This window comes from Cupressus sempervirens, chromosome 2 (genome assembly GCF_028749045.1).
Source record: "Cupressus sempervirens isolate cs-2001-9-10 chromosome 2, ASM2874904v1, whole genome shotgun sequence".
NCBI classification, from domain to species: domain Eukaryota; kingdom Viridiplantae; phylum Streptophyta; class Pinopsida; order Cupressales; family Cupressaceae; genus Cupressus; species Cupressus sempervirens.
In genome coordinates, this window is record NC_143119.1 from 391,484,745 (window position 1) to 391,512,517 (window position 27,773).

At 36.7% G+C, this 27,773-nt stretch overlaps 1 protein-coding gene across 2 annotated transcripts; it reads right to left on the reverse strand.

Moving 5' to 3' along the window:
• Positions 1-2,212: 2,212 nt before the first annotated feature.
• Positions 2,213-16,465, reverse strand: LOC149572776 (protein DETOXIFICATION 16-like). Of its 2 annotated transcripts, none has more exons than XM_089813846.1 (9): positions 15,719-16,231; positions 13,555-14,099; positions 13,214-13,300; positions 13,030-13,086; positions 12,641-12,879; positions 12,399-12,517; positions 11,821-11,907; positions 11,242-11,307; positions 2,213-2,479 (listed from the first exon to the last, which is right to left on the reverse strand). In XM_089813846.1, exons 1-9 carry the CDS (start codon positions 16,019-16,021, stop codon positions 2,402-2,404), a joined length of 1,581 nt encoding a protein of 526 aa, XP_089669972.1. In that variant the 5' UTR covers positions 16,022-16,231; the 3' UTR covers positions 2,213-2,401. The 2 variants fall into 2 exon arrangements, with proteins under 2 accessions (XP_089669972.1, XP_089669973.1); XM_089813847.1 differs by lacking the exon at positions 2,213-2,479 and adding an exon at positions 10,689-11,028 and having other exon boundaries at positions 15,719-16,465.
• Positions 16,466-27,773: the final 11,308 nt, after the last annotated feature.

Genomic DNA, 27,773 nt, shown 5'->3' on the forward strand with positions numbered 1-27,773 from the left:
ATAAGTAGGAGATATTATCCACAATAAGTCAAATTATGATATTGCTATCAAGATTTAACTATGTAGTTTTTTAGTCAAACTCATTGACCCATGTGTCATGAGTAGTGATTCACAAATGAATCCATCTCTCATGAGAATTAATGGAACACTCAACACTCATTGGATCTAGGTGATGCTCACAGAGGTGAAGCATTGGGACTACCTAGGAGGTGACCCATCCCAGTACTACTTCAACTCGAGCATACTTAACTGCAAAGTTTCTTCCATGGTTAAACCCACTCTGCTTGCAACCCCATTATTTTCTGAATAGTTACAAAGAATTTCCTCGAATCAAGTGATACTTAATTCTTTTAATAATCTTTCAAACATAATATGAAATTAGTTAATCTTATTTTCTAAATAGTTACAAAGAATATCCCTAGCTCAAGTGATATTTAATTCTTTTAATGATCTTTCAAACATAATATGAAATCAGCATGCATGATGTTTTAGCAAATGTTAAAGAAGCCAATAGATTGGCATTCATATGTAAGGCAATTTCCTCTCACTCTACCCCGCTCCCACACATTGTTCTTTGACATCTACTTCATCTTCTTCTCTTACATTTTCTTCTAATCATGCTCTTGCTTCTCTCAATCAATGACTTATTTTCATCTTTTTCTTTTTCTTTTGCTCCTACTTATTCTTTTGTCTTTCTTTTCTCCTCCTACTCCTCTCATTTCCTCCTCCTCTTGCTCATGTTCTTGTAAAAGTATTATAAATTATAATATCATTATTTTATTTTACTTTTTCTTCAACTCCTACTTTTTCTTTGTTGCCTTTCCTCCTCCCCACTTCCTTCTTTTTCTCCTCCTTCCCCACCTCCTCCTTCTATATTGTCTTTCCTCCTCCTCCTCAGCATCCTCTTTCTCCTTCACTTCTTTTCTTTCTCTTTCTTCTCATTCTTCTTTCTTCTCCTCCTTTTTCTTCTCCCCCTGCCCTTCCTCCTCAATTCATTCACAATAGATTGGGAGGAGTAAATCAAGATTTTACGGCCATTTCCTATCTTTTATCCATGTTGATCCTATGAATTTATCCCACGACTCATGTATGTTTTGAAAGGTTTGAACGAATGAAATTGTTTGGCATGTATAAAAATTGTTCCATATTCGTTGCTAATTCTGGGTTTCGAGAAGGCTATTAGAGTATACGGATGTTTTTGTTTTGGATATGAATTGTGGAATGAAGAGTTTTGAAATGTATACATCTGCAAGAGTTAATGCATTTTGTCAAATAATATTTTGGATATAAATTGTGGAATGAAGAGTTTTAAAACATATACATCTTCAAGAGTTGATGTATTTTTTCATATAATTGCCATTCCTGTCAAGTTGTATTTATGCTAGGGTATTCCCATCTATGTTGTTTGGTGGATAGTCTACTATCATTTTTGCATTCAATCATGTTGACTATGATTCCACATCGTAGAAGTCTGTGAATGTCTCATGATATATTTTTTCAACAGTGTTTTTGCTATGCAACCTGGAAAAAATCCTACCTCTCTGCAATGCTTGAGATTTCATTGTCAGAATACCTAAGAGACTTCTTGTTCTTTGTTTCATTCCTCTTTTTTACCTGTGCATTGTCCTCAAAATCATGCCCATCAGTTTTACCATTCACAGATTTTACCAGTCAAAAAAATATACTCTGTTGTTTTTGTTGTGAGATCAAACCGTTTTGTAAACTCTTCTTCAGTGCATTAATGTAGGATTGGAGGATTTGCGAAGTTTTCTCCAAAATTCAAGTCTCTTGTGTTTATCACGGGGAAGTTTTGTGCTATTTTTGCTGGATATCTTCCCCATTTTCCAGTGAAGACTTGGCTAGTTTGTGGATCAAAATTCTAAATTACATTAATTTGGGAAAAGATTGTGAGATTTTCTGAGTCAAAATACTGGATTATATTTTATGATGTCTGAAACATCAAAAACATCATCACTGAATATTGTTATACCTGTTCTCAAAACTGCCAAACAGTCTGCCATGATCCAAGCTTTGTAATGAAAAGCATCATGTGCATTCATGGACTGTGAAAGTCTTATAAGTTTAATAAGTACTAATCTATATTCTTTCTTTATTTTCCATGTCTGAAAATTGAATTAGAAATGCTTGGGAAAATAAGATGGGCTTAGAACAATCCTCTTCTCAGCATAGCTGCAAAAAAAGTACACGATAATACTTTCAACAATACCATATGAATGGAGCTATCTATTAAGTTATATGGTTACAACAACCTAAGGCATAGCAAGGCATTGTCTACAGATCCAAATAATTGAAAACTGATGGCCCAATAACGTGCCTCTGCACCGTATGCTAATACCAGTAATTATATTTGGTTCATGGGATTGCATCATACTATACAATATTATCCCCCATTTCCCCCATCTGCTGCTGTCCCCATAGCTGCAGTCGTTGCTTGGCTTTCCTCTACGCTCCAAATGTTCTTATGGAATTCATCCATATTCAGAAAATGGAAATAAGTTAGACAAATTTATAGGTATTTAAAAGCAAAATTAACTCAAAAATCCAGTTCTTGTGGCATCCACAGAGGAAATAAAAAATGAAGACAGAAAATGAAATTGAAATTGAAAAATGGATTGAAATGGTGCGACAGTGAGACTACCTGAGAAATTCAGCTCTGATGGAATTGAAAGTCTATATGGAAATGAAAATAAGCTTGAGAAATTCGTTAAAATGGAAAAACAAGATTGCCTCAGAAATCAAGTCCACATGGCATCCACAAAGAAAATGTTACAAATTGAGGAGGCCACTTGTTGGCCATGGATCAGCAAAAGCAGCAGCTCCATTGCAGGTTAGAGAATAGATGGGTTGCTCCGGGAAAACTCATCGGCATTTTGACTGTGTTGGCAAGCAAAGCTCCTCTATTGGACCATTGACTGTAACGAGATGGTCAGATCGGGCTTCACCCGAGTAATAGCCTATCGGCTAGATTAAGTGCAAGTTCGCCTTTGCACACGTTAAAAATCAACTATATCTCTTAAATATTCCACCTTAAATTCATTCTCTTTAGAGAAGTGTTGGTTAATAGTTTGTCTTCCTTGGATTTGTTTTATACCTTGACTCTTAATATGCCCAGTGTGGTGGGAAACAAAACAGTTAACAACAGAATGGGTCAATGTAGCAATCTATCAAAAACCCCTGAATTCAAAGGTACAGCTCCCTTGTGGTGCAAAGATTTGCAAAGAATTTGTCTTTTAGTAGATCAACTAATTTTGGGGGTATGTTCTTAACCAGAGAGCAGAAGAGGTATAACCAGATTACCCAACACTCAAAGCAATCTAGGCCAATTTCAGAGTATGACTCACAGCCTCCACAGATATGAATGTATATCGAACACCTAAAATAAAATCTATTCTATCTTCTGAATGCAAGATATAACAATGCAAGACTATCTACCAATGCACGTTGCATAAGAGGAGAAAGTATGGCCAACTTGACAATACCCAGATTGCCCAAGTTACTGAAATTTGACAATACCCAAATTAATTCCTACTCAATCCCTTTCATTAACCAAATCTCGAACTTCTTACACGGCAATGAAATGCATATGAACTAACTTACACAGAACAGAGAAAATAAGATAATACTATAAATGAGGGAAGTAAAGCTTACAACCACTGAAAAGAAAGAAACAAAACCCAGTTTATTTGCAATCTCATAGCTTTCATTAACAGCACATTTCATTAAGTGCCATACAAGAATTAAATGAACATAAAGATCAAAATTTGGATGCAAAGTCTGGCACAGTAGTCCCAACTACAGGGGTTTGCCCATATAATAATTTTTTTGATCTTGTTTACTCTTCAAAAAGTTACATTTATAGGCTTTCTTAGTAATGGCCAGCTACATTTGATGATTACATTGCAAAGAATCTTTGATCAGGTGAATGCTAAAAATAGGATTGACTGAGTTATCATCCATTACAAAGTCTAAACCTATGAGGAGAATGCCAAATATGGCTACAATATCAGAAAAGAGAGAAGGGGGGAGTGGGGGGAGAGAACACTTGTCACATTGCAGAGAGGATATTTGTAACGCTTTTGACAAAGCATTAGTTCTTCTTTGGAGTTATGGATTTAGCTATGTAGGCCTTCATTGCTTTGGTTACATTCTTCAGCGCAATGACACTTGAGATAAGGATATTGTTAGCTCTAACCATTCAATAGTCATGTATTTCTGTCAATTCTTCCACTCTGGAAATCTTTGATTGGAGCTTCTCTGTTGCACACTTAAGGACGCAATCTACTGTTGTGAGTTCCTGAAGCTTTGCCACATGGAAGTGTGTTGAATTAGAAGTTTCTTCAATGAATGCAAGAAACTTAGTCTTCATGCACTCAATGTCCACCAGCTGGTGGTTATTGGTGACATAAGATTCAGTATGCAAAACCTTTAAATATTCAAATATTTTATCCATTTCCTTTTTCACTAAATCACAGACATTTCTATTCATTCTCAGACTTCACTGAACTCTCATATTTGAATCCCAAAGATTGCTTCCAATGAAGCAATGGCTCTTGGCAAAATTTAAGTATGCCATGATTCATAGCCACGTTGGTCTTCATGTCAATCACCTCTTGTAACAAAGCCAATTGCTCTATTAAGCTTTATGATTCTTTCTTCATTGAGTCCTACTGCTTTGACATAGCTTCTCTCAATCTATATGTGTCTAACAACAGATTTCCAAAGTTCTCAATGAGGGGAGGACCTTGGGCCTTGAGTTCATCTATCCAGGCACGACCAATTTGACCAAATTGCCTCTCTTGTTATAGCTTAAGCAATAAATTCTTGTTCTCCTCTACACTTGGATCAAATGTACTTGAAGGTGTACTTCCAAGTGCAGCTCTAATGTAATCCATCAATTCTCTATTTGAGGCCTTCAGTACCTCTTTCTTAGACCTTAACTCCTCTAGTTTATCTTATATCTTTGCATTAGTTGATTTCCAGATGTTGACCATAGAGTCATGCACTAGAATTCCCATGTCAATAGTTTTGATCTGAAAATCATTAGGAGTTAATTCTTGAAACTTTCCCTCCTTCTAGGGTCCTGCAATATCCACAAGCAAGTGTTCGGAAATTGAGTCTACTGCCAATGCTGCAATGGCCTTCTGCCTCTTTGCTTTCTTTGACACGGGTTGAGGCTGAGTTGCTTGCATGATGAGGTCTTTAGATGGAGTACTTTCCTCACATCTCCTCTTCTTTCTATCAATGTTCTCTTCCAACCAAGATTTAGTTGAAAGGACATTGAGTGCTAACTATAGGGCTATAGGATCAAAGAGCTTCCTCACCACTGGGTGTCACCTTGCTCTTGCTAGCAAATGGAAAGGTAATTGCTTTAGTAACTAAAAGGGTAGAGTTTTACCTTATTGAGATGTATCTTGCTCTTGTCCATCCAGAGGATTGTTTTCACCATCTAGGTTGATGACTAGTACAGAGAAGTCGTCCTTGACTACTGATTTCTCCTTCTCTTTAACTTTATATTTCTCTGCCTCTTCATCTCTGACCTTTCCGATATCTGGTAGAGATCCTCCTCCACAAGTTGGAGGGACTTGTATATTCCTTTCAGGAGGTTGATCTCCTCCTCCACCAATGGATTTTGCTGGTCTAGTTGTTGTATATTCTTTTCAAGAGGTTGATCTCCTCCTCCACCAATGGATTTTGCTGATCTAGTTGATATTGATGTGGCAATAGTGGTGGAAGTAGCGGTTGGTGATGACTGAGCAATTCTAGATGCTACTCCACTCGTAGAACTCGTTGCTCCAATTATCTTCTTCCTTGCTCTGGTCCATTCTACCCACTTGTTTGTCCTTTTGATGATGCCAACCATGAGAATTTCCATTGTATCAATGACAGGACCATCAAGTAGAATTGACACTATAAGAGTGTCTTTGATTTGTTCATAAGTAGAGGGTCTCATATAAGAACCATCATCTACAATATCACTAACATCAATTTTATCATTATATAACTTGATTTCATCAAGAGTTAGTCTAGACCAGTGCCTCTCTCTAGTCTGGTACTCATTATAACATCCAGCCCAAAAGTCTTCAATAACTGGAACATGCCTATAAGAATATCCTAGCTTTAGATGATCTTTGACAAAGCTAATAGGATCATATTGGGGCCTTATAACTTCATAGTCGATCAATTTAACCTTGTTCTTAAAGGCTTTCACCAAATTTCAGGCATCAAACCTAGAGGCACAAGAATAAGGTCCTACTACAATCGGGAAGGGGATGCTAGCTATCTTCTTTATATTGGAACATAAGGTATTCACATCTAGAATATGTCTGTGTAATTCAACAAGCACTACTTTATCTTCAGGATACCTGGAGAGTCTTTTCAGAAAACCATCGAATGCACCAATCCTCTGGTATAAGAATGATGGAAATTGAATAAAACAACATCTAAACTGGCTCATTACTGATATAGCTTCAAGTGAGAATCTTTGCTCAGGGCACCCTTGCAACTACCGGCATAGCCTCATTGTGAAGGTGTCATTCACCTTTACGTATTCTTCAAAGCTCTTTTCCAATTGTAGATGAGGATAGAATTCATATACCTTAGTGTTCTTTTCATAGTCTTCAATGCTGGGAAGACCAAGGCATAGATGGTGCATGGCTAAACCATATATTAGATATGATGACATGTAAAATTGCTTGAATGCTTTCACCGAATTTAGCCAGGAGGCTAGCTCTTCACATATGATTTGGGCCCAATCAACTTGTAGTTCATCAACACAGATGACCTAAACTACAGAGAAGCTCGATAAAATCCAAGATCTCCTCCCTACCTTTCAATCTTAGCATCAATGCCAAGATGTCCACGATTTCCCTTTTTTAAATTGGTTCCAAAAAGGGTTCTTGGCATTTTACTTTTTTAGGAATGAGGAATCTAGAACCAAGTTCTTTGCATGTCCTCTATTCTTAGAGTCTTCTTTTCATTGAACATTGATGCAAAAGAAGAAAAGCCAATGTCACAGTACTACTCCTTCACTGGAATTTTGAATGCAGACTGCATCAATTCTCTGTTCACCAAAAGCAAAATAGATTGGTCGGAGAATAAGATTTGCTTGGTTTCCGGGTAATACCTTTCAATGCATTCCTTCACTAATTCTGGTGCATGCACAGCCATGGGAAAACCAATGGCTTCAATTAAACCACTTTCTTTCAACTTTTGTGTGATTGGATGGAGATGCTAGGTTTTAATCTTTTGTGCAAATTACCAACGTCAAAAAACTTGAGAGAAGTATCAAAAAAGTTCTTTAGCTCACTCTCTAATCCAATCAAACGATCAAACCCAATAGCTCTAACTGCCATTAGTTTATAATTTCACACAGAGAAAGAAATTGTTTCAACGAAAAAGCCGTTACAGAATGAGGGACCTTGTTCGGCAAAAATCCGATCATATAGATTTAGAAATTGAATCGTTGGTGCCACACGAACGAAGTAACTCATAATTAACAACCATAACGGTCAGATTTGTAATAAATTAGGCAGATCAATGGCTATTTAAAACATATTCCACGCATAGGATAGCTCATAAATCCGACCATCATAAAATTCATTGTAATATCCTGTAGTAGTGAGATTATTTCCTTTCCAGATCCTTTTACTTAAGTTTACTGAGAACTACCCTCTTTACTTGAGAATCTAGAGCAAAGGCTTACGCTTTAATCCATTAACTGCGGGGAAAGAAACATTACTTTGTTTTTCCGTAGACTTACCTTTGCCTTTGATTTCCTTTTATTCAAGGGCACGATGTGTAACTACTCTTTATGTGCCTTGAGTACTTTACCTTTTTTTTTTCCGCACAAGGCTTTTTCTCTTGATTTCTCAACTTAGCTCGGAAAAGCCGTGAAAAGAATTCTCCACCTTGAGCACGTGAACACTTTATTTCCTTTGTATCGGGTTCTTCTTTGCAATTGACTCCATCAAAAGCATCCTTCTGGCATCTCCGCGGAATATCCTTATATTTAGCTTTAGAATTGTTTTAACTTCATTGTCCTCCGAAAAAGAAGCTTTGAATCTTTTCATTACTCTAGAAAAGAAGCTTTGAATGTTTTCATTAGATGGAAAAGCACCATTGAGACCTTCACTTTCCAAAGAGAGAAACACTTAAAAATATTTTCCTTTGCTTTGGCCACTTTTCCTTATATATCCTCGAGATGAATCAGTGACCATGGATTCATCATTTAGTAATGCATATCAAGGGCCCAGATTAACTTCTTTATAACACTGCGCCTAGGTCCAATAGACACGTTAAGTCTTCTAAATGAAGCACGAATTTTCTTGCTTTCTCCTTGTGGCTATTCATTTTTAAATCACAGCTTCTGATCTGAAATAGCATCAATGATCAAGATGTGATCTTAATCTTCAGAAACACGCTAGAAGATGTTCGCTTCGAAAGGATGAGTAACTGAAAACATGAAGTTTTGTTTCTCTGCACAAAAATTAACTCTAACTTCGGATCTTCAATCTGAGAGTTTCTTAGCTTTATATCTTTGCTTCTCTTGGTCTTTTCACCATGAATCGACTAGATATACACCTACGGATGCCATTGTTGCTCATTCTTCGGGATCTCAATTGATGAAGTTCGCTAGAGACAGAAAACAAGTAGAAAGGGTCAAAATCCAAGGAAAACACTTGCTTGAGGAAGGAACTGAACTGTAGAACCAAAGTAGGACTTTCTTCTCATCGTGAAACCGCTCAACCAATCAACCCTCCCAATCCTAGATAACCTAAGAACTTAATGCAGTGAAATGACAAGAATCCCGCATGGAAGCATAAGGGGGAAGTGGGACAGGCAAAACTTGGAAAGAACACAAAAGGGAAACCTTAGGATGTTTGATGATAAGAAAGCCACCTAGGAGCTATCTAGACAAGAAATTGAACATAATTACATTGAAAACTCTTCAAGCTAGAAGCTTAAAAGGGATAGAATAAAAATCTGGCAACAAGAACGATAGCACCCATTTAGATCATTTGTCCGCCTCCACATTGACTTCTCTATACACATGACCAATTTAAAAATCTACTAACATCCCCATATCCTCCTTAATAGAATTTACTAAAGATTGAAGATGCCAAGCATCCATGTCGCCCTTAGAAATAGCTTGCACAACTATCAGTCTCCTTCCAAATAGATTCGATGGAGACCCAACTCCTTCCCAACTCGAACTGCAAAGGGGGTTACTAATAACTCTGTAGAGTTGTTCCATCGATACAGTATTCTATTGGCACCAATAGAAAGTGTTTCCCCTAAATCATTTCTCACAATAACCTCCACTCTTGATAGACCCAAATTTGAATTAGCAACACAATCATATTTTATTTTAACCCAACCATTGTTAGGCTTTTGCCACTTTTTTTCCTCTTTGAGTTTCCTAAAATCTTGAACATCCTTGGGATGATCTACTGATTTAATTCTAAACCCTAGCCATCATGATTGAATTTGTCGATTCCACCTTGCAAAGGGAACTTAAGTTTAAGAACTGAACCTAATTTCACCTTCCCTTATATTTTACTATACAATCACAATCTAAACATTTCTTAGTAACATTTCATTATGCAATAATAATGAATCATATAATCTCTTGTCGAAAATGGAAGCCAGTTTAAAACAGCACACATTCTCCAACGAGAAAGAATGACTGAGCTTTCTATTGGTAATTTAGTATTCAAAAAAATCACAATTTGTTTCTCTACTACATGAGATCTATTACAAGTGGCAACTCTTTTACTTGGGATGGCAGTACACAATAAATTCCTTTACATAGGTAATATAGAGGTATTATTATATCTTTGGATTAAACGTACTTGAGTAAGGTTTGGATTGCCACATCCTTGTGTGTCCTAGAGAGTTGGACTATGAAAAATAAGTACTATGAGAAAGTGGCAGCACACGTACATATGTTTGGGAAATTTGTTCACGTAGAGAACATCCATGAAGGCTTAAGGGGGCAGTAATCATGTTCTAGTTCATAGACAATGGATGATCCGAAATTCTTTGCTGTAGACTTTCTCTTTATTTTAAATGTTTCAAGTCAAAATGTGTTTTATTTTCTTTTTTGTCTGTATTTATTTATCTATATAGTCTCTCTTCACCCAAAAGGTTCATTTGTCAATGAAAATCTGAAGACATAGGGATCCCTTCATTTGCATATGAATATGACATTTTAGTCTATATATATCTCTCAGCTTTTGCTTATGTGGTATGTCAATATATTTTCTTGTTTATCAAGCATGGGGAAGCCAAATCTAGAGTACTCTCCCAAATTCCTAAAGGGATTTGAAACTTCCCACTACATTGCACCCATTTTTATTTTACTTTGAACACACTCATCTTGAATGCATGCATAGTGCAACGGTGATTTATGTTGATTGCATCTTTCAGATTTATGTAGTAAGAGAGATCTATTATGTATGTATTTCTTTATTAAAATAACTTAATAATAGGAATCCAAATCATGGTAGTGACTTGAGTGTGACATCTTTTATGTGAACATTTATGCTGATTGAAGAAATCCAGAGCAATCTGCATGTTTCCAAAGGCATTGGTTTATGATGCAGATATATAACAAGATTGCCAATGTTCAAAGTTTCTCAAGGAAAATGATGATGAATAACAGCATATTAGAAAAGAATCACAGCAAATTATAAATAAAAATCCACATGAACATGGACTTGAATTCGATCAGAATTTGAATAGCAAACTGACAATAGTTTTCTTGTCAGCCAACAAAAGTGCTTGCTAGTCACTTGCAAGTTGCAAATGACCAGTCTCCAAAAATTGCACTGCATTTTCTAGCTCTATCATGAAAATAAAAGAAATTATGGAAAATGTCTCATGTACTAATGGCAAGTCATTAGACCTGGAGTACTTTGATCCATTTTCAAGCTCAAGGCAGCCAAAAAGCCAACCGTGTCTTCGAGAGTTTGATCAAGGTCGATAGTTCTTGTCAATGTTGTCATCCTGTTTGAGGACAAATATTCATGACAATAACTTAATGGTATTCTAGAGCAGTACAGCGACTTATATTCCAAGTATTTGATCAGCTTAGAAACATTAAAAGACTTTTCCTTAGATGTATTTTTCCGTGTCTTTTATCTCACAAATTTCATTCTTAATTTAATAGGAATTTCCCAAAATCAGCCTTATCTTCCAAGTAGAGTAGAAAGCGCATACCTTTATCATATCATCAGTAACTATGGGTAATGATGATGTATATACCCTGTCTCTTGCATTTTTTGCCTAGCCATAAGACAACCACTGCTCGTGTAAGTAAACAATATAGTAGCTTTATTACTACATCCATTGATAATATTCAAACAAGGCATTCATGTTCATGATGAAATCAATCTACTGTAAAGAGAAAGATAGTAGATTTAGCATCCAACAGAAAACTAATCTGTTTGACTTTGTCTAGATGCTATGTGCATGTGGACACAAACTTCCCATTAATGCACATAATGTGCATCAGATCAAAATGGCTAAATCATCTACAAAAATTTCAACCTCAAATGAATATTGAAATTAGTCTCATATAAATAAGATTTATCATAGGTTGCTATGTGCCACTGATATTCTTTCTTCTCTGTCATGCATAATTTTACATTCAAACAATACTAAGTCGATCCTATAAACCATCATTTCTTTGAATAACATTTGGATACAATTCATATCTTTTTTTTCTCATATCAAACAGTAGTGCTGAATTTTTAGGTCAAACTTTTTAAAATGGAGAGACTCATTGGAGCTACTTACTTGTTGTTCCCAGTCTGTACATGAAGTTACCAGGAATAGTAAAACTGTTTGAACAAAAATGCCACAGATAATTCCAAGCCAGAGTCCCTGAAATATCCATCAAAATTTGGCATTATATTGTATTGTTTCTTGTAAACATCGATTCTCTTCCATCTGTATTACTTTGGAAATTGTTATTGTTTTCTTATGTTCAATACAGCCAGGTCAAGCTTATGATAGAAAATAATTTGCATCTACATAACAGTTTGAATTCAGATGAAGCTAGTCTACAACTAAGTAGGGATGAAATCTAGACAATGAAAAATAATACAAGTTTAGTTTTATGCCTACAATCAATTAATTCCTAGAAATATTATTACCACTTCTAGCTTCATAGCGTGCCTTCACAACAAGGGAAATAATTTGTATTCTCACACCTCAGGGTTTTGTTTTCTGTATATGCTGAAATTCTTACTTTAAAAGATAAGCTGAACATAATTGTTTTAACCAAAGTTTTGTCTATGTCTAAAGCATTGGATACATAAATTTTAGTGCTTTGTGAGTAAATCAATGAGGAAAGGGTAACTGGGGTAACTGACCCTGCCACCGATATGCAGTACAAAGGCCAAAAGGATGGCTATAGGAATGCCGACCATGTAGTATGCACCAAGATTAACATAAGCACCCAATTTTTGCCAACCACATCCCCTTGCAACTCCTGAAAAAATATTTTTAAACAACCATTACTTCAATAGAAAGTGTTATTATGCTATCGTGACTTCAAGATGGACATGTTTGCAGCTCCGAATATGACTACAACGCATAAAAGGTAAATCTGAACCTGAAAGAGTGCCTTGGAGTCCATCCAAAATTGATGAGACTGCTAGCAGTGGGATCATGCTTGAAACATAATCAACAACCTCCTTTTCATTGCTGTAAGCATAACCCCAAACATTTCGTATAGAGAATAAAAGACTTGCTATCATGGCTGCCTCTGCGATTGACATAAAGAACACTACATAAACTGCTAAGCGAGCAGCATGTGAGCGTCCAGCTCCTAGTTCATTTGAAACTCGTGTACTACAATTCAAATGTTAGGAAATTTGTGGATAGAAAATAATTTGGATTAGAAGTCTAACAATATAATATCCTAACTTTTTAATACTTGAATGGGTTAAACTAATAACAGAAACAGCAGAATTTTACTAGTTAGCTGTAAAATGTACTAACCTTACAGCAGCACCAAAACCAAAGGGAATCATATATGCTAGAGAAGAAGTGTTAAGGCTGCAAAATATCAAAATCCAGACAAAAATGAAGTAGATGTTATAAAATGCCTCTGTTTAGATTCATTTATAATTGAGTTTCTGATATCAGACTTCATCATTAAAACTCTCACATTAAACATACATACCAGATCGAAAGAACAGATGTCTCAAGTTTTGGATTCGGCAACAGACCTGACAAGAGAATAAGCATTTCAAAGGACCAATACTCCAAGCTGTCAAAAGCCATAGAATTATAAACTGACCAAGTTAAGTTAACAAAAAAGTTCTGATCTAATCTGCCATGCATTATTAACAACATGCAGATAAGTTGAAGAATGACAAAAAAAAATAGAGCTAGTTGATTTGCTGAATTGTTCCTCACATGCTATGAAATTTGAATATCTGAGCATATTAACCACAAAAATGTGATGAAGTAGTACATAGATAGCTAGAACCAATCTTGCTGCTAAGAGATTAAGTAGTATACCAGATCATCAGTGAAGATGGAATAGCAAGCTTGAGAAAATCTTTAATATCATGCAAAGCCTCCCATGTAAAGGATGTCCATGTCCTCTTGCATGCAGGTGAAATTTTAATATACAGAAAAAGAAGTGCCACATTGAGCCAGTTAGAAATGCTACTTGCCAAGGCAGCCCCTTTGCTACCTAGTCCAGTTTTAAATACCAGGACCCAACAGAGGGGAACATGGAAACACAAAGTAATTGCAGAGCATAGCATCATGGGAAAGACAATGCTTTGTGACAGGAGGAATTTTACAAGGGGTTGAAGAGATGCATAAGCAAACAGGCTGGGAATCAACCATCTGGCAAATTTCCCCGCTTCGAAAGATATTGAAGGGTCCTGCCCAAATGCAATTAGAATATTGCCCATGTATGCCCACATCACAGCAATCGGTATGCTCACACCAAAAAGAGCAAAAGTTGCTCTCTGCACATGAATCCCAAGCTGATGGTATTGCTTTGCCCCATATGCCTGTCCACATAGTGTTTCCAATGCACTCCCCATTCCCATCTGTAAAAAATGAAGAGTAAAACAGATGATCTCTTATGCAACAATGCATTGGTAACTTCTAAACAAGCTTAAATTTACACTTTTTCAGAATAGATATGTTATAGTGGACTTAAAAACTCTACAATAGGAAGTAAACATTAATACCTGTAAAAATTATTCCTAGGGCAAATTCACTGCAGCAGATTTGCAGACCAAATCAAGTAACATACTATCAGTTTTCTGCAATTTGTTTTTTGAAAAGCTTATCTAGTAAAGAACAATTTGGGTATCGTTCATTTCACAGGGCACAAGAAAGAAATTTAGTTTATATTCTAGAATAATGAATTTCTCATTACAGCTTTATGTTACATCACGAAAGAATATTACTTGTTAGCATGAATGTTGATGGAATTTCTTTGGGGGAGTATCCTAAACGTTGGAGAGTTTATTAGCACGATTGACATGTTGAATTCATGATTGTGTTGTCATTGATGTCAACATAGTATTGTTTTTGTAAAGACTGGTAGAGTAGCAAATAGAGAACGAGGTCGTACAGATTGTGTATTGATGATGAGGTCAAGCGCAATTAAGGATATGTTCTACATTGCGTCTTGATGAAGTGAGCACGTGCATTTACAAAAAGTTGAAAACATGCAAGAGTTATTCAAGCATTACAGAAGGCAGTGTGCAAATAGAGTACCACTTATTAGTTTCTGATGTTTGGATTGTATCTCTTAACAAGGATAGGGATAGAATCGTGATGAGCGAAGTTAGACAATGGCAATAGACAATTTGATGATGATGTCAACGAGTGCACAAGGTCATAGGTTGCACATGTGAGAAGTCGTAAAGAGTCGATCGTGTTTTGTAATTGCAAAAAGATGTAAAGTATCTTAATGAGGTCCTATTATAATTAATTGGGAAAGCTCAAGGCTCAAGGAATTATTTTGAGGATATGGTATAGACTAAGTTATTTTCCTTGTCATGAAGTGTGAAATCTATTGTATGTGAGCAAGTGATATGTGAAGTTGGTAAATGCATGTAAGCGATCCAAGGGATTATTGGGTGCCGAAAAGGTTTGGTCTGGTCAAGAGGTCAAAGGAGTTTGAGTGATTTCATTTCTATTATTCTACAAGGAATAATACAAAGATCAGTTTGACAGTGAGTTCGGTGGTCTTGCCCCTGAAGTTGTTTGGACAGTGGATCCTTATACCTTCTACAACTTCTAACAGGGTTGGAATCTCCTCACATGGATTCAAAGTCTCCTATCAGGGACTGATATGTACTGAATGTATTTCATTGGTTCCTAACAAAGTTCATCCTCTTACAAGGAATTTTTATATTAGTACATCATTTTGTGGGTACCATCCCCACCAGGGTTTCCCCTCTAATCAAGGATTCCCCTAGTTAACATATCTGGTGTTATTGTGTATGTGTATTTTCTTATGGTTGCTGGTTATATTGTTCACATGATTAAGGATTAATAAGGTTGATAATTGTTTTAATAGTTGGATAACAGCTCCTGTCAAGTCCACTTAACTGGCAAACCCCATTTCAAACCCTTAAGCAAGTTTTGTGCCTGATGAAAATAAACCATAAACTCTTATAGCAAAAGAAAAGATAGGTTTTTCAAATCATACCAACAAACTGAAGCCAGAGACACCTGCAAAGGAAGTGGCAATAGATGCACTGGAGAGAGCAAGCTCCCCCAAATGCCCTACCACCATTACAGATATCACCTGCAAGCTAAATTGTAACAAATTCACTGACACCATGGGCCCTGCTATCCACCATTGTTTCTTCACTTCCTCCCATATTACAGCTCCACTGCACATCACCTCACCCTGGTCATTTTCAACTACTGCTGTTTCACCTTTGGAAAGAAGTGGGTCTAACATATCATTCTCATGATCATGGCTATGAATTGAATCACCGCTCTCCATTGTTGATCAAATGGAAAAATTACAACCAACCAACTTATAAGCTAGATTGTTTCTTCGTACCATAAGAATGTAGAATCGCCTATATTTAGAAGAACGATTTAGGAAAAACTATCTTCCACATTATCCCATCGTTTTTAAGTTGTTCATTGCTTGCAGAAGAAAGGCCCAAGGGTATGAAAACGAACTTGACACCAACCACGGCTACTTTCCAAGATGCCACCTTGTAGACTTGACTTCTTATCAGAGACGACAAAAGCAGAGGTGGCGATAGAGATGAGCAGACGCGTGCACAAAAATACATGAGTTTGAGAAAGAAAAACGGAATCCACTCTCAGAAACCTCACAAAATAAATGAATTAGAAATAGGTGGGTGATAGGAAGGAATCCTGTTTTCTGACATTTACGTTTGATTGCTGTTGGCTGAGAAAGAGTCAATCATATTATGAGGATCTCTCATGCTGCCGAATAGGTTAAAACTCTGAAAGTAACTTCCTTTATGTAGATTTTTTCGGATTATATTAATGTTGTGAATAAAAATAACAAATGCGTATTAGGGGGTTTGCAGGGAAAGACTAAATTCTGGGGAGGAGAGACGTTTGAGAGTTCGAATTCAATTTGTGAAGTTTTGCTGCAGTTCCATAGCTTTCATTTGGAGGTCTCGAGTCTCATGATTGGATTTTCATATCTTAAGAAGGGTTAAGATTTGTTTTCTAGTGCAATTAAACGTTTTTAAATTTACTCAAAAAACTATATATATAATATAAAATTTGATAAATAAATATTGTAATACTATTACAAAATTTAATAGATAGTTTTTTGAGTCAATTTTTTTTTTATGTTTTATGAATATTGTTTAACATCTTTAGTCAACACGAAATCTTGGAGGTCACTCATTGTAACTAGTTTACACTTGAGTCATCTAGGTTGACTCGAGGTTCTTGTTAGCACACCCGACATGAAGCATTTTGCATCCATGGGGGCCGACTGGATCCTTCGTATTTGATTAAGTGTTAAGAAAGTGAGGCTGACTTGTATTGTTATTTGAGTTCGGTTATTTTGGGTCTCAAGATAGGGTTCCCTTTTTCTTGCATCGAAATTTGCATACATGGGCAAGCCGACTTCATGAGTTGTGTAACTTAATTGTTATTTTGGATAATGCTTTGGAGCCAACACCAATGTAACTGTTGGAGCATTTAATTGGTGTAGCATGGAGTGATGTTAATTAAGGAAGGCGGCTAAATAGGTTCTGACATATCTTGCAACGGCTAGTTGGATGCATACCCAAGGCACTTGTATATAAGGAGGCCTAGCTCATTCATTTCGCAATTAAGAAAGCAATGAAGGATTTTGGCGACAAGACTTGGAGTAGAGGAGCATACTGGATTTCTTTGATTTTGAGTCGTTGTATCTATTTGTTGTAAGAGTTGAGGGTTCATTTTGGTATCATTATAACAAGATATGTGTCAAGATATCCTTGGCAAGATCAAACCTTGGAGGTGATCTGTATTTTTTAATACAACATCCTATCTGTGTTATTATAATATTGGATTGCAAGTAATAAAGGAATCTAGGCAATTCATCCCACTCATACATTTGGTCCATGTTATTGCATCTTTACATATTGCACCATTTCATTATGCACCACATTATTTAAATCTTTTGCATACGAGGAGGTAGCTAGATCTGATAATTTTTCATAAGGGCATAGGAGAGGCATATATTGGTATCTTTTATTTGTAAGGTGACCTTGCTTGTGAAATTAGGACAGGTTAGTTGATGTTGCATGGAGTCCTCATAAAGCTCATGATAGTTGGTATTAAAGCAAAGGATTTTCTTAAGGATCATATCTAAGATTGAGCAAAAGCATGGGTGACACAGATAGTTAATATGATGTGGACCAACCCCAACATCAGCCTCATGATGGAGGATGCAAGAAGAGTGGAACTCTGAAACACAAGGACTGGCTGCAAGACCATGAAGTGAGGCTAGAAGTTATGGAGAATGCAAATGATGTAGTAGGATCAATACAAGGTCTTGGTTCACCCTCCAAGACACTCATAGGCTTCTCTTAAGCCTCCTAGGGTTCTTTTCTTTACTCTAATCTAAGGGAAACTCTTTGTCTATTCCCTTCATTTTTTATCCTCACCAATCAATTCGATTCACTTCACTAACCTTGTAACTTCCCAAATGCCTTCATTGTGTCAAATCTCCTATCTAACCATCTAGGGCTCTCCTCCTATCAAGATGTCATGTTAGGACTTCTTTCTTGGTCCATTCCATAGATTTTAAGGTCATTTTGGTGGTTAGGTCCATCGGTTTCATACCGATCTCATCAAACATCCTAATTAGGCCTTGTAGCCCTTAAGCCCCAATTAGGTTTCCTATTAGGGATTTTGAGCAATAATTCCTTAAACTTCTTAACAAAATGCTAGACAAATTTTGGATTCTGACACCCTTTTGGACAACCTCCAAGATTTATCAGGTTTATGATCCTCAACTCATTTGTACAACATCTTTGTTGATACCCGCTATTTTCAAGGGTTTTAAGGGTTGACAATAACCAGTATTGGTTTGCGTATAATGGGTACCCATATGAACTCAATTGATCATCAAACTCTCGCCTAAGGACCTCCACTCATTGTTCTACATATTCTTACTCCTAATTGTCACAAACTAATTCATTCATCCTAGCTTTTAAGCACTACAACATCTTCCAAACACCTAACTAGGTACAACAATCTCGCTTAGAGCTTGATTGGAAAAATAGAAAATTGACTTATAAAGCTTCCAAAATGCATGTGTACAAACTATATTCAATGCTCTTCTTGATTCCAAGTGGCCATAGAAGTTCAACCATTGGAAATCAAGATAGAGCCATAACTATGTTACTTATAACTAGTTACAAACGAATGAACATGATAATGTGAAAGATTTTTTCAAACACCTATCAAACCAGTTTAACTTGCAAGTCAAAGGCACATTAGGAAACTGGATTCAATACCCTATCCAACCATGTAAACACAGTAACCCAATCAATCCATTTAGAAGTGGATGGAGGGCTTGAAAATAAAACTAGACTAAGTTGTTGCAACTTTCTCTTTACTTCAAACTCAATGTTCGTACAATATTAATGTCAACCCTTGTCCTAAGCTTGGAGAGGTGTTATATAGAACTTTTCACATGTGGCAACTAACTATGTTATTCCCCTAACTATTCTTGTTTGGTTTTGCATTTTTGTAGATTGGTCCAAATTCACTATCTAACCTCACATCACACCTTTCCCACCATTTTGGGACTCTTGGTCAATGTTGACCATGTTTGACCAATATGAGCAACTTTGTGCAATTTTCCACTAAATGGACAACTTATTGACTCTAACTTCACACACACCTAACAACCTAGTTACAATGACTCTCTAACACACTTGGGACTTTATTCTAGGGCTAAAACCACCTGCAAGCCAAAATTTACATAAAACTTGTCAAGTTCCTAGGTGTTGCTGCACCATTCTCCCCCTGTAACAAGAAACCTAGGTTACCCCTAAAGGTAATTGGTCCAAACTAATACCAAGCTTCTTGATATCACTCTCAGCTATCCCTATAGCCTCATACTTAGGTTGGTTCTCCCATTTCACTAGATGCTCCATGTAGACTTGGTTGCATAGTTCTTTTCTTCACTCTTGAGTCTACAATCTAACTTGCTTGTGGCTATGTTTGTGTAGGTAGTTGAAGTTGTTGTACTTCCTCTTCTACACTTGTATTAGTCATTCCTTCAGTAATATCAGGTCCTTTGTATTTCACAAGATCTTGCACATTGAAGATTGGAGAAAAGGCAAACTTCCTTGGTAAATCCACCTTATAGGGATTTTGACCATACTTTTCTAGGATCTTACATGGTCCTATCCTTCTCATCAGGAGTTTGTTTGGTATGTTCTTCTGCAATCTAGCCTTTTCCATGTGTACTAAAAACTAGTCACCAACTTCAAATTGTATGTCTTTCCTCCTTGCATCTGCCTTTGCCTTCAACTTTTGGTTAGCCTCCATTAATGCCATTTTGACCTGCTCATGTACTTCTTTCATGGATTGGGAAAAATCATCAACATGACCACTAGTTCCATCTTGGTTTTTCAACTCCCTGAATTCACAAACACCTCTAGGATGCATTCCATACACCACTTCAAATGGACTTTTCCTAGTAGTTCTATTAACACTATCATTATAAGAAAACTCTTCTTGAGGAATAACCTGATCGCAAACCTATCCATACTCCTTTGTTAAGCATCTTAAAAGGTTGCCAAGCACTCTATTAATGACCTATGACCTATGTTTGGCCATCAGTTTGAGGATGGTATGTTGTACTATGTGCCAAGTTTGTGTCTGACGTTCTCCATAGTGTTTTCCAAAAGTGTCCCATAATTTTGACATCCCTATCTAATACAATACTGATTGGTAGGCCATGAATCCTTACTACTTTGAAAAAAAAGTAAGCAATATGACTAGCATCATGAGTTATTTTACAAGGAATGAAATGACTCATTTTGTTAAAGTTATCCACAATCACAAACATACTATCCAAACATGTTTTGGTCCTTAGTATGCCCACTATGAAGTCCATGATGATGCATTCCCTTGGCCTATGAGGATTAGGTAAGGGTTGGTATAATTCGACATTTGATGAGGTTCCCTTGGCTTTTTAACAAACAATACATAGTTCAACATACTTTCTTATATCCTTGTGAATTCTTGGCCAATAGTAGAACCTTGTCACCAACTCCAAAGTCTTATTCAATCCAAAGTGTCCACTTAAACTACCATTCTATTTTTCTTGGATGAAGTTTTTCCTCATAGAACCTCTTGGCACATATAATTGGTTATCCTTAAATAATAAGACATTTTGCAAGGTATAATTAGCATAATCACCATGAAAATTATTCTTAAATTTTGAGCATACCATGTAAGCTTGTGCAAAGTCTTCATCTCCTTCATAGAGGTCCTTGAATCCCTCTACCCAATGCTCTTTAACTAAATTTCTTGGACCATGAGAAGCCTTCTACAAAGTGCATCTAACACCTTATTAGCTTGCCCCTTTTATGCTTAATAGTGAATGTGTATGATTGTAGGAACTCCATCCATTTGATGTGCCTAACACTCAACTTCTCTTCATTGTTAATCTAACTCGAGGCTTGATTATATGTATGGACAACAAATTTCTCGGGCAAGAGATAGTGCCTCCACTTCCTAAGTGCTTGGACTAAGGCATAAAGCTCTAAGTCATAGGAATAATATCTAGACTTGGCTTCATTCAATCTCTCACTGAAAAATGCTACTAGCTTTCCCTCTTGACTTAGCTCCTACATCAATGTTGCTTGCATCACATTCCACAATGAACACTTTCTCAAAACTTGGAAAACTAGGATTGGTTTTGTGGCTACCTCCCTTTTCAACTTTTCAAAACTTTCCTTGGCTTCTTTGGTCCATTGAAACTTGGTTTTAAGTCCCCCTTTTATAGTGTCCAATACTGGTGCACAAATCTCACTAAATCCTCTTATGAACTTCCTATAGAATTGGGCTAAACCATGAAACTTTCTAACTCTTTTCCCTAATTTAGGAGTGGGCCAACTTAAGATGACATCTACCTTACTTGGGTCCATTTTTAGATCTCATTGGGAAAGTACAAAGCCAAGATATACTAGCTTTTGTTTCAAAAATTCACTCTCCTCCAAGTTGATGGTTATCTTCTCCTCTTGTAGTTTCTTCAACACAATCTCTAAGTGTTACATGTTCTCCTCTTCAATCTTACAAAAAATAAGTATATCATCCAAGCAAACTACTACAAACCTTCCTATGAAGTCCTTCAACACCTCATTCATTAGCCTCATAAAGGTACTAGGAGCATTAGTAAGGCCAAAAGCCATAATTAGCCATTCATATAACCCCTCTATGGTCTTGAAGGTTATCTTCCACTCATCCCCTTCCTTTACTCTAATTTGGTGGTATCCACTTTTTAAGTCAGTTTTGGAGAAGTATCTAGCACCCTTTAAATAATCCATTAGGTCCTCTATCCTAAGAATAGGAAATCTATATCTAATAGTAACCCTATTTATTGCCCTAGAATCAATGCACATTCTCCACTTACCTCCCTGCTTAGGTGCCAAAAAAATAGGGACTACACATGGACTAATGCTTTTCCTAATGAGGCCTTGATCCAATAGCTCTTGCACTTGTCTAGTTATCTTCTTGTTCTGGTCAGAGGTCATCTTGTAGGCAACTTTGTTAAGCAATGAAGCTCTTGGTATGAAGTCAATTTGATGATTGATTTCCCTTTGAGGAGGCAAGATAGCTAGCGTTCATCACATATAATGTCCTTGAATCTTTCAAAAAAGTTGCTCCACTTCATCTAGTATGATGGATTATTTCACGGCTTCTTCTTCCTTGGGTTTCACCATTACAATTCCTTCGTCATGTTTCATGTCCCTCAAGAACTCCCTCCCACTCATCAACAAGGTGTTAGATGTTGGTTCTTTATTATAGTCTTCATCAACTATGGATTATATTTTATATGTGACTCCACCCTTCTTGAAGGTGTGTGCATTTTTCTTACCTTGATGCACTACATCTCTATCATATTGCCATGGTTTGCCCAACAATATATGTCACACATCCATAGGCACAAGATCACAAAGAACCTTTTCATGGTACTCTCTTATAGTGAACTCCACTCAAACTTTCTCATTTACAAGTACATTTTGCCCTTTGTTCAACCAGGTCACTTCATATGGATGAGTGTGAGGTAGTTTGTTGAGTTTCAACTTATATACTGCTTCTTCTGAGATTATATTATTAGTCAACCCTAAGTCTATAATCACCTTGCATACCTTACCAAGGATCTTCCATTTGATCCTAAATAATGCCCTCTTTTGCTTATGTTCTTCCTATTTGGCTCCCTAATCAACACCTTCCTAAACATCATATTTTCTCCACTCTCTAAATCCAAGTTCACCTCTAGAGTCTTGGTGTTGCTAACCTCCTCTTGAACATATGAAATTTTCTTCTCACTTTGAGATGATGAAGCCTTTTCAGGACATCTATAAGTTGGGTGTCCTAAATTTCAATAGTTGTAACACTTCATGGTTGCAAAATGTGAACTCCTTCCAAAGTTTCCTATTCTACCTATTCCTCCACCTTTAGAACCTCATCCCCTACTTTATCCACCTCTATGATTGGTTTCACTACTTTATTCCACTAGTTTGGAGTCACCTTGTGCTTTGAATTCATTGTTTCTACATTATATCCTCCTCTATGTCCTCTAGAGTCTCTTCCTCTTCCTCTACCTCTAGAGTTAGAGTCTTGTTTCTTCCTATTTTTTGTTCTACCTTGAGTGCCAACTGCAAGCACTTATGAACAATAGTAAGAGTCCAAAGGTTAATCTCCTCTTGAATACTCCATCACTAGATACCTTGCCACTTTGATGATTTCCTCTTGTTGGACTTTAGAACTTAAACAAAGGTTTTGAAATTCTTTTGCGTATGAAGCCACATCCATATCATTTTTGCTTTAGGCTTTGTCTTGTCTTATGCAGTTGAATTTCATAGTCTTCAAGTAGGTAGTTATCTCTGATTTTGGACACCATAGCTTTCCAATTAGCTACAAGTTTCTTGCCTTTTCTTTCCCTTTCTCCTCGAAGGAATTCCTAAGAAGTTAGGGTTGGTCCCCTTAACCTTGGTTTTGTAGCCTTTACTTTTTGTGCCTCTATGATGCCTTCACATTGAAAATGATTCTCCATCCCTTCAATTCACTCAATGATCAAATTTGAATCCATCTTACCAATAAACAAGGGTATCCCTTCCAGAGTTTTTTCACCCAATGCCTTTAGGGCTCTAAGGAATGGTTCCTCTTGTAATGTAGGATCAAGTTCAGGTACCTAATCCTATTCATCAACTTCCTTTCCCTTGTCTTCACCAATTTCTATCTTTTCGTTCATTTTGTCAACTACCTCGGCAACTTCTTGAAGCTTATCCTTCATAGCCTCTAAAGCTTCTTCAAGGAGTCTATTGTTCTCTTTTTGCTATGTCACTTCCTTTGCCAACTCAACATTTTTCACCATGGTGTTTTCTCTCACTAATTCACCTTCGAAATTAGACATACATAATCCCTTGTCCCAAACCTTTTAGGTTTTGATACCAATTTGATGTGGTAGGATCAATACAAGGTCCTAGTCCAACCTCCAAGACACTCCTAGGCTTCTATTAAGCCTCCTAGGGTCCTTTTCTTTACCCTAATCTAAGCGAAACTCTTCTCTATTCTCTTCACCTTTGATCCTCACCAATCAATTTGATTCACTTCACTAACCTTGTAATCTCCCAAATGCCTTCATTGTGTCAAATATCCTATCTGACCATCCATGGCTATCCTCCTATCAAGATGTCATGTCAGGACTTCTTTCTTTGTCCATTCCATAGATTTTAAGGCCATTTTGGTGGTTAGGTCCATAGGTTTCTTACCGATCTCATCAAACATCCTAATTAGGCCTTGTAGCCCATGAGCCCTAATTAGGTCTCCTCTTAGGGATTTTAAGCAATAAATCCTTAAAATTCTTAACAAGATGCCAATCCAATAATTTATTTTGACACCCTTTGGACAAACTCCAAGATTTATCAGGTTTATGATCCTCAACGTATCCGTACAATACCTTTGCTAATACCCCCTTATTTTCAAGGGTTTTAAGGGTTGACAACAACCAGTATTGGTTTGTGTACAATGGCCAACCATATGAACTCAACTGGTCATCAAAATATGACCTAAGGACCTCCACTCATTGTTTTAGACATTCATACTCATGATTGGCACAAACTAATCCATTCATCCTATCTTTTAAGCACTACAACATCTTCCAAACACCTAGTTGGGTACAACAATCTCACCTAGGGCTTGATTGGAAAAATAGAAAATTGGCTTGTAAAGCTTCTAAAATGCATATGTACAAATTTTATATAATGCTCTTCTTGATTCCAAGTGGCCATAGAAGTTCAACCGTTGGAAATCAATAAAGAGCCAAAACTATGTTGCTAACTAATTACAAACTAGGGAACAGGGCAATGTGAAAGAATTTTTCAAACACCTACCAAACTAGTTTAACTTGAAAACTCAAAGGCACATTAGGAAACTAGATTCAATACCCTACCAACCATGTAAACATAGTAACACGATCAATCAATTAAGATGTGGATGAAGGGCTTGAAAACAAAACCGGACTAAGTTGTTGCAACTTTATCTTTACTTCAAACTCAATGTCCATACAATATAAATGCCAACCCTTGTCTTAGGATTGGAGAGGTGTTATATAGGAAAAATTTGTGTGTGGCAACTAACTATGCCACTCACCTAACTATTCTTGTTTGGTTTTGCATTTTGTTGTCAAGTTGTCATGAAAACTTTGCAAAAATTTTGTATTTCCTTGTTCCATGATCTTAGCCTGATCAAAAAGAGTGTACATTGGTCCAAATTCACTATTTAACCTCATTTCATGCATTTCCCACCATTTTGGGACTCTTGGTCAATGTTGAGCATTTTTGACCAATATGAGCAACTTTGTGCAATTTGCTACTAAATGGACAACTTATTGACTCCAACTTCTCACACAACTAACAACCTAGATACAATGACTCTCTAACACACTTGGGTCTTTATTCTAGTCCTTATTTCCTAGTGGTTGGCTAAACCCACCTACAAGCCAAAATTTTCACAAAACTTGTCAAATTCTTGGGTGCTCCTACACCAACAAATTCAAAGGGACAATTGGAAGAGTGATGACTCAATGAGTTGACTAAACTGTGTGATTTGGTGGATTCTTTGAAGGAAGAAGTATGTTTCCTCAAAGAAGGTTAACAAGATTCCAAGACAACATAGATTGATTATTGTGCTGATGAATGCAATGACAAAGAATTGTATAACTTCTTATGGGATGTTGAAGAGTATCTTTCATGTGCACTAAAACTAAGTGATGAGGCTCAAGTAAAAAGGATTATCACTTGCTTGACTGGAAGTGCAAAGATTTTTTGTGAATTCATTAGAAAGATGAGCATGCAAGTAAGCTTGCGAGATCAATTAAGTCAATGGGAAAAATTGAAGGAAACACTGTGTCATTAGTTCATGCTAGGGAATTCATATCAGATCACCTGATCCCACTTTGATGAATTGAACAACATTGGTACCATCCATGAATATGTGAAGCCATTACAAGTGCTTGACCTAAAATTTACTAAGCTTAACAACTTTGAAAAACTATTCCTTTTCACAAGGGATTTACAACCCTGGGCCAAAGATGAATTAGGGTGTCAAAAGGTGTAGACCTATTCAAAGCTATCACAATTGTAGATGGGTTGCTTGACTATAAGGGCAATATTGGAAGGGCTTTGGTGGTGCTCAAGCAGTTATGTTGTAATAACAAAAAGGGTAACACCTCCTCAAATCAAGGTGGTGACTAAAAGGGAAAGAAGACTAATAAGTCCAATGGTGAAAACAACTCAAAGGAAAAGGATTAAACCCCTAACGAGAAGAATAATTATCATGATCCTAGTTGTTTCATCTATGGAAAGAAAGATCACTAGAGAAGGAAGTGTCCATACCATGTTTCAAGTTTGGCAATGGTAGAATTGAAGTTGCATTTGATAGAGCTCATTGAGGCTAGGTAATTGAGTCCATTATGATCTCTCTATGTTGCCCTAGTGTTGCTTCAGTGCAAGAAGAAAGGGACATTTAGGTTATGTGTCAAATACAAGGCATTGAACAAGTTAGCAATCAAGAACCAATATCCACTACCCCTCATTACGGATAACTTTACCACTTAGTGGATGCATGGGTGTTCAATAAGCTGAAGTTGGGACAAGGATATTACTAAATCAAAATTGCACCAAGTGATGAAGAAAAGATGACCATAACAACTAGGTATGAGAGTTATGAATTTTTGGTTATGCCCTTTGGTCTTACTAACTCCCCTACAATATCCAGTACTTTGTTGAATGATGTGTTTAGATCCTTGCTAGATAAGTGTGTAGGTGTGTATCTAGATGATATACTTGTGTACAATAGAGATTTGAATGAACATAAGGAGCACCTTAGGGAAGCATTCAAGCTACTCAAAATGCATGAACTATATGTCAAAAAGGAGAAGTTTATTTTTGCACAAGAGGAAGTGCCATTTTTGGTCCACATTGTTCGATGTGGTTAGGTCCACCAAGATCCAAAGAAGCTAGTGACAATTCATGATTGGGAACTAATTCATAATCCTCATGAGGTCAGGCAATTCCTCAGCCTAGCCAACTACTATAGGAAGTTTGTAGGGGGCTACTCCAAGATAGTGGGTCCCCTCATCAATTTTTTGAAGAAGGAAAAAAGTTGAAAAGGGGTGAGAGGCAACAACATGCATTTGATACTTTGAAAGAGAAGCTAACTAAGGAACCAATCTTAGCATTGTTGAAATATGGTGAATCATTTGAAGTTGAAGCTGATGCATCTGATTATGCCATGGAAGGAATTCTTATGCAACAAGGACATTTGATTTCCCTTGAGCCAAGGAAACTCAATGATAGAGAGAGGACTAATTTAGCACATGAAAAATAGATAACTACTATAGTGCACTGCTTGAGAAATTGGAGACATTACTTGTTGGGCATCCCATTGTGGTGAAGATAGATAACATGATCAATTTGACATATTTCAAGGCATAGTCTAAGCTTACCTCAAAGCATGCGAGG

Coding starts and splice junctions, on each gene's coding strand:
- LOC149572776 (XM_089813846.1), bottom strand. CDS start 16,021: ATGGAGAGCGGTGATTCAATTCATAGCCATGATCATGAGAATGATATG. Junction 12,518..12,640: donor ACTCCAAGGCACTCTTTCAG/GTTCAGATTTAC, acceptor ATATTTTTTCAG/GAGTTGCAAGGGGATGTGGT. Junction 2,480..11,241: donor TTACTGATGATATGATAAAG/GTATGCGCTTTC, acceptor GAATTCCATAAG/AACATTTGGAGCGTAGAGGA.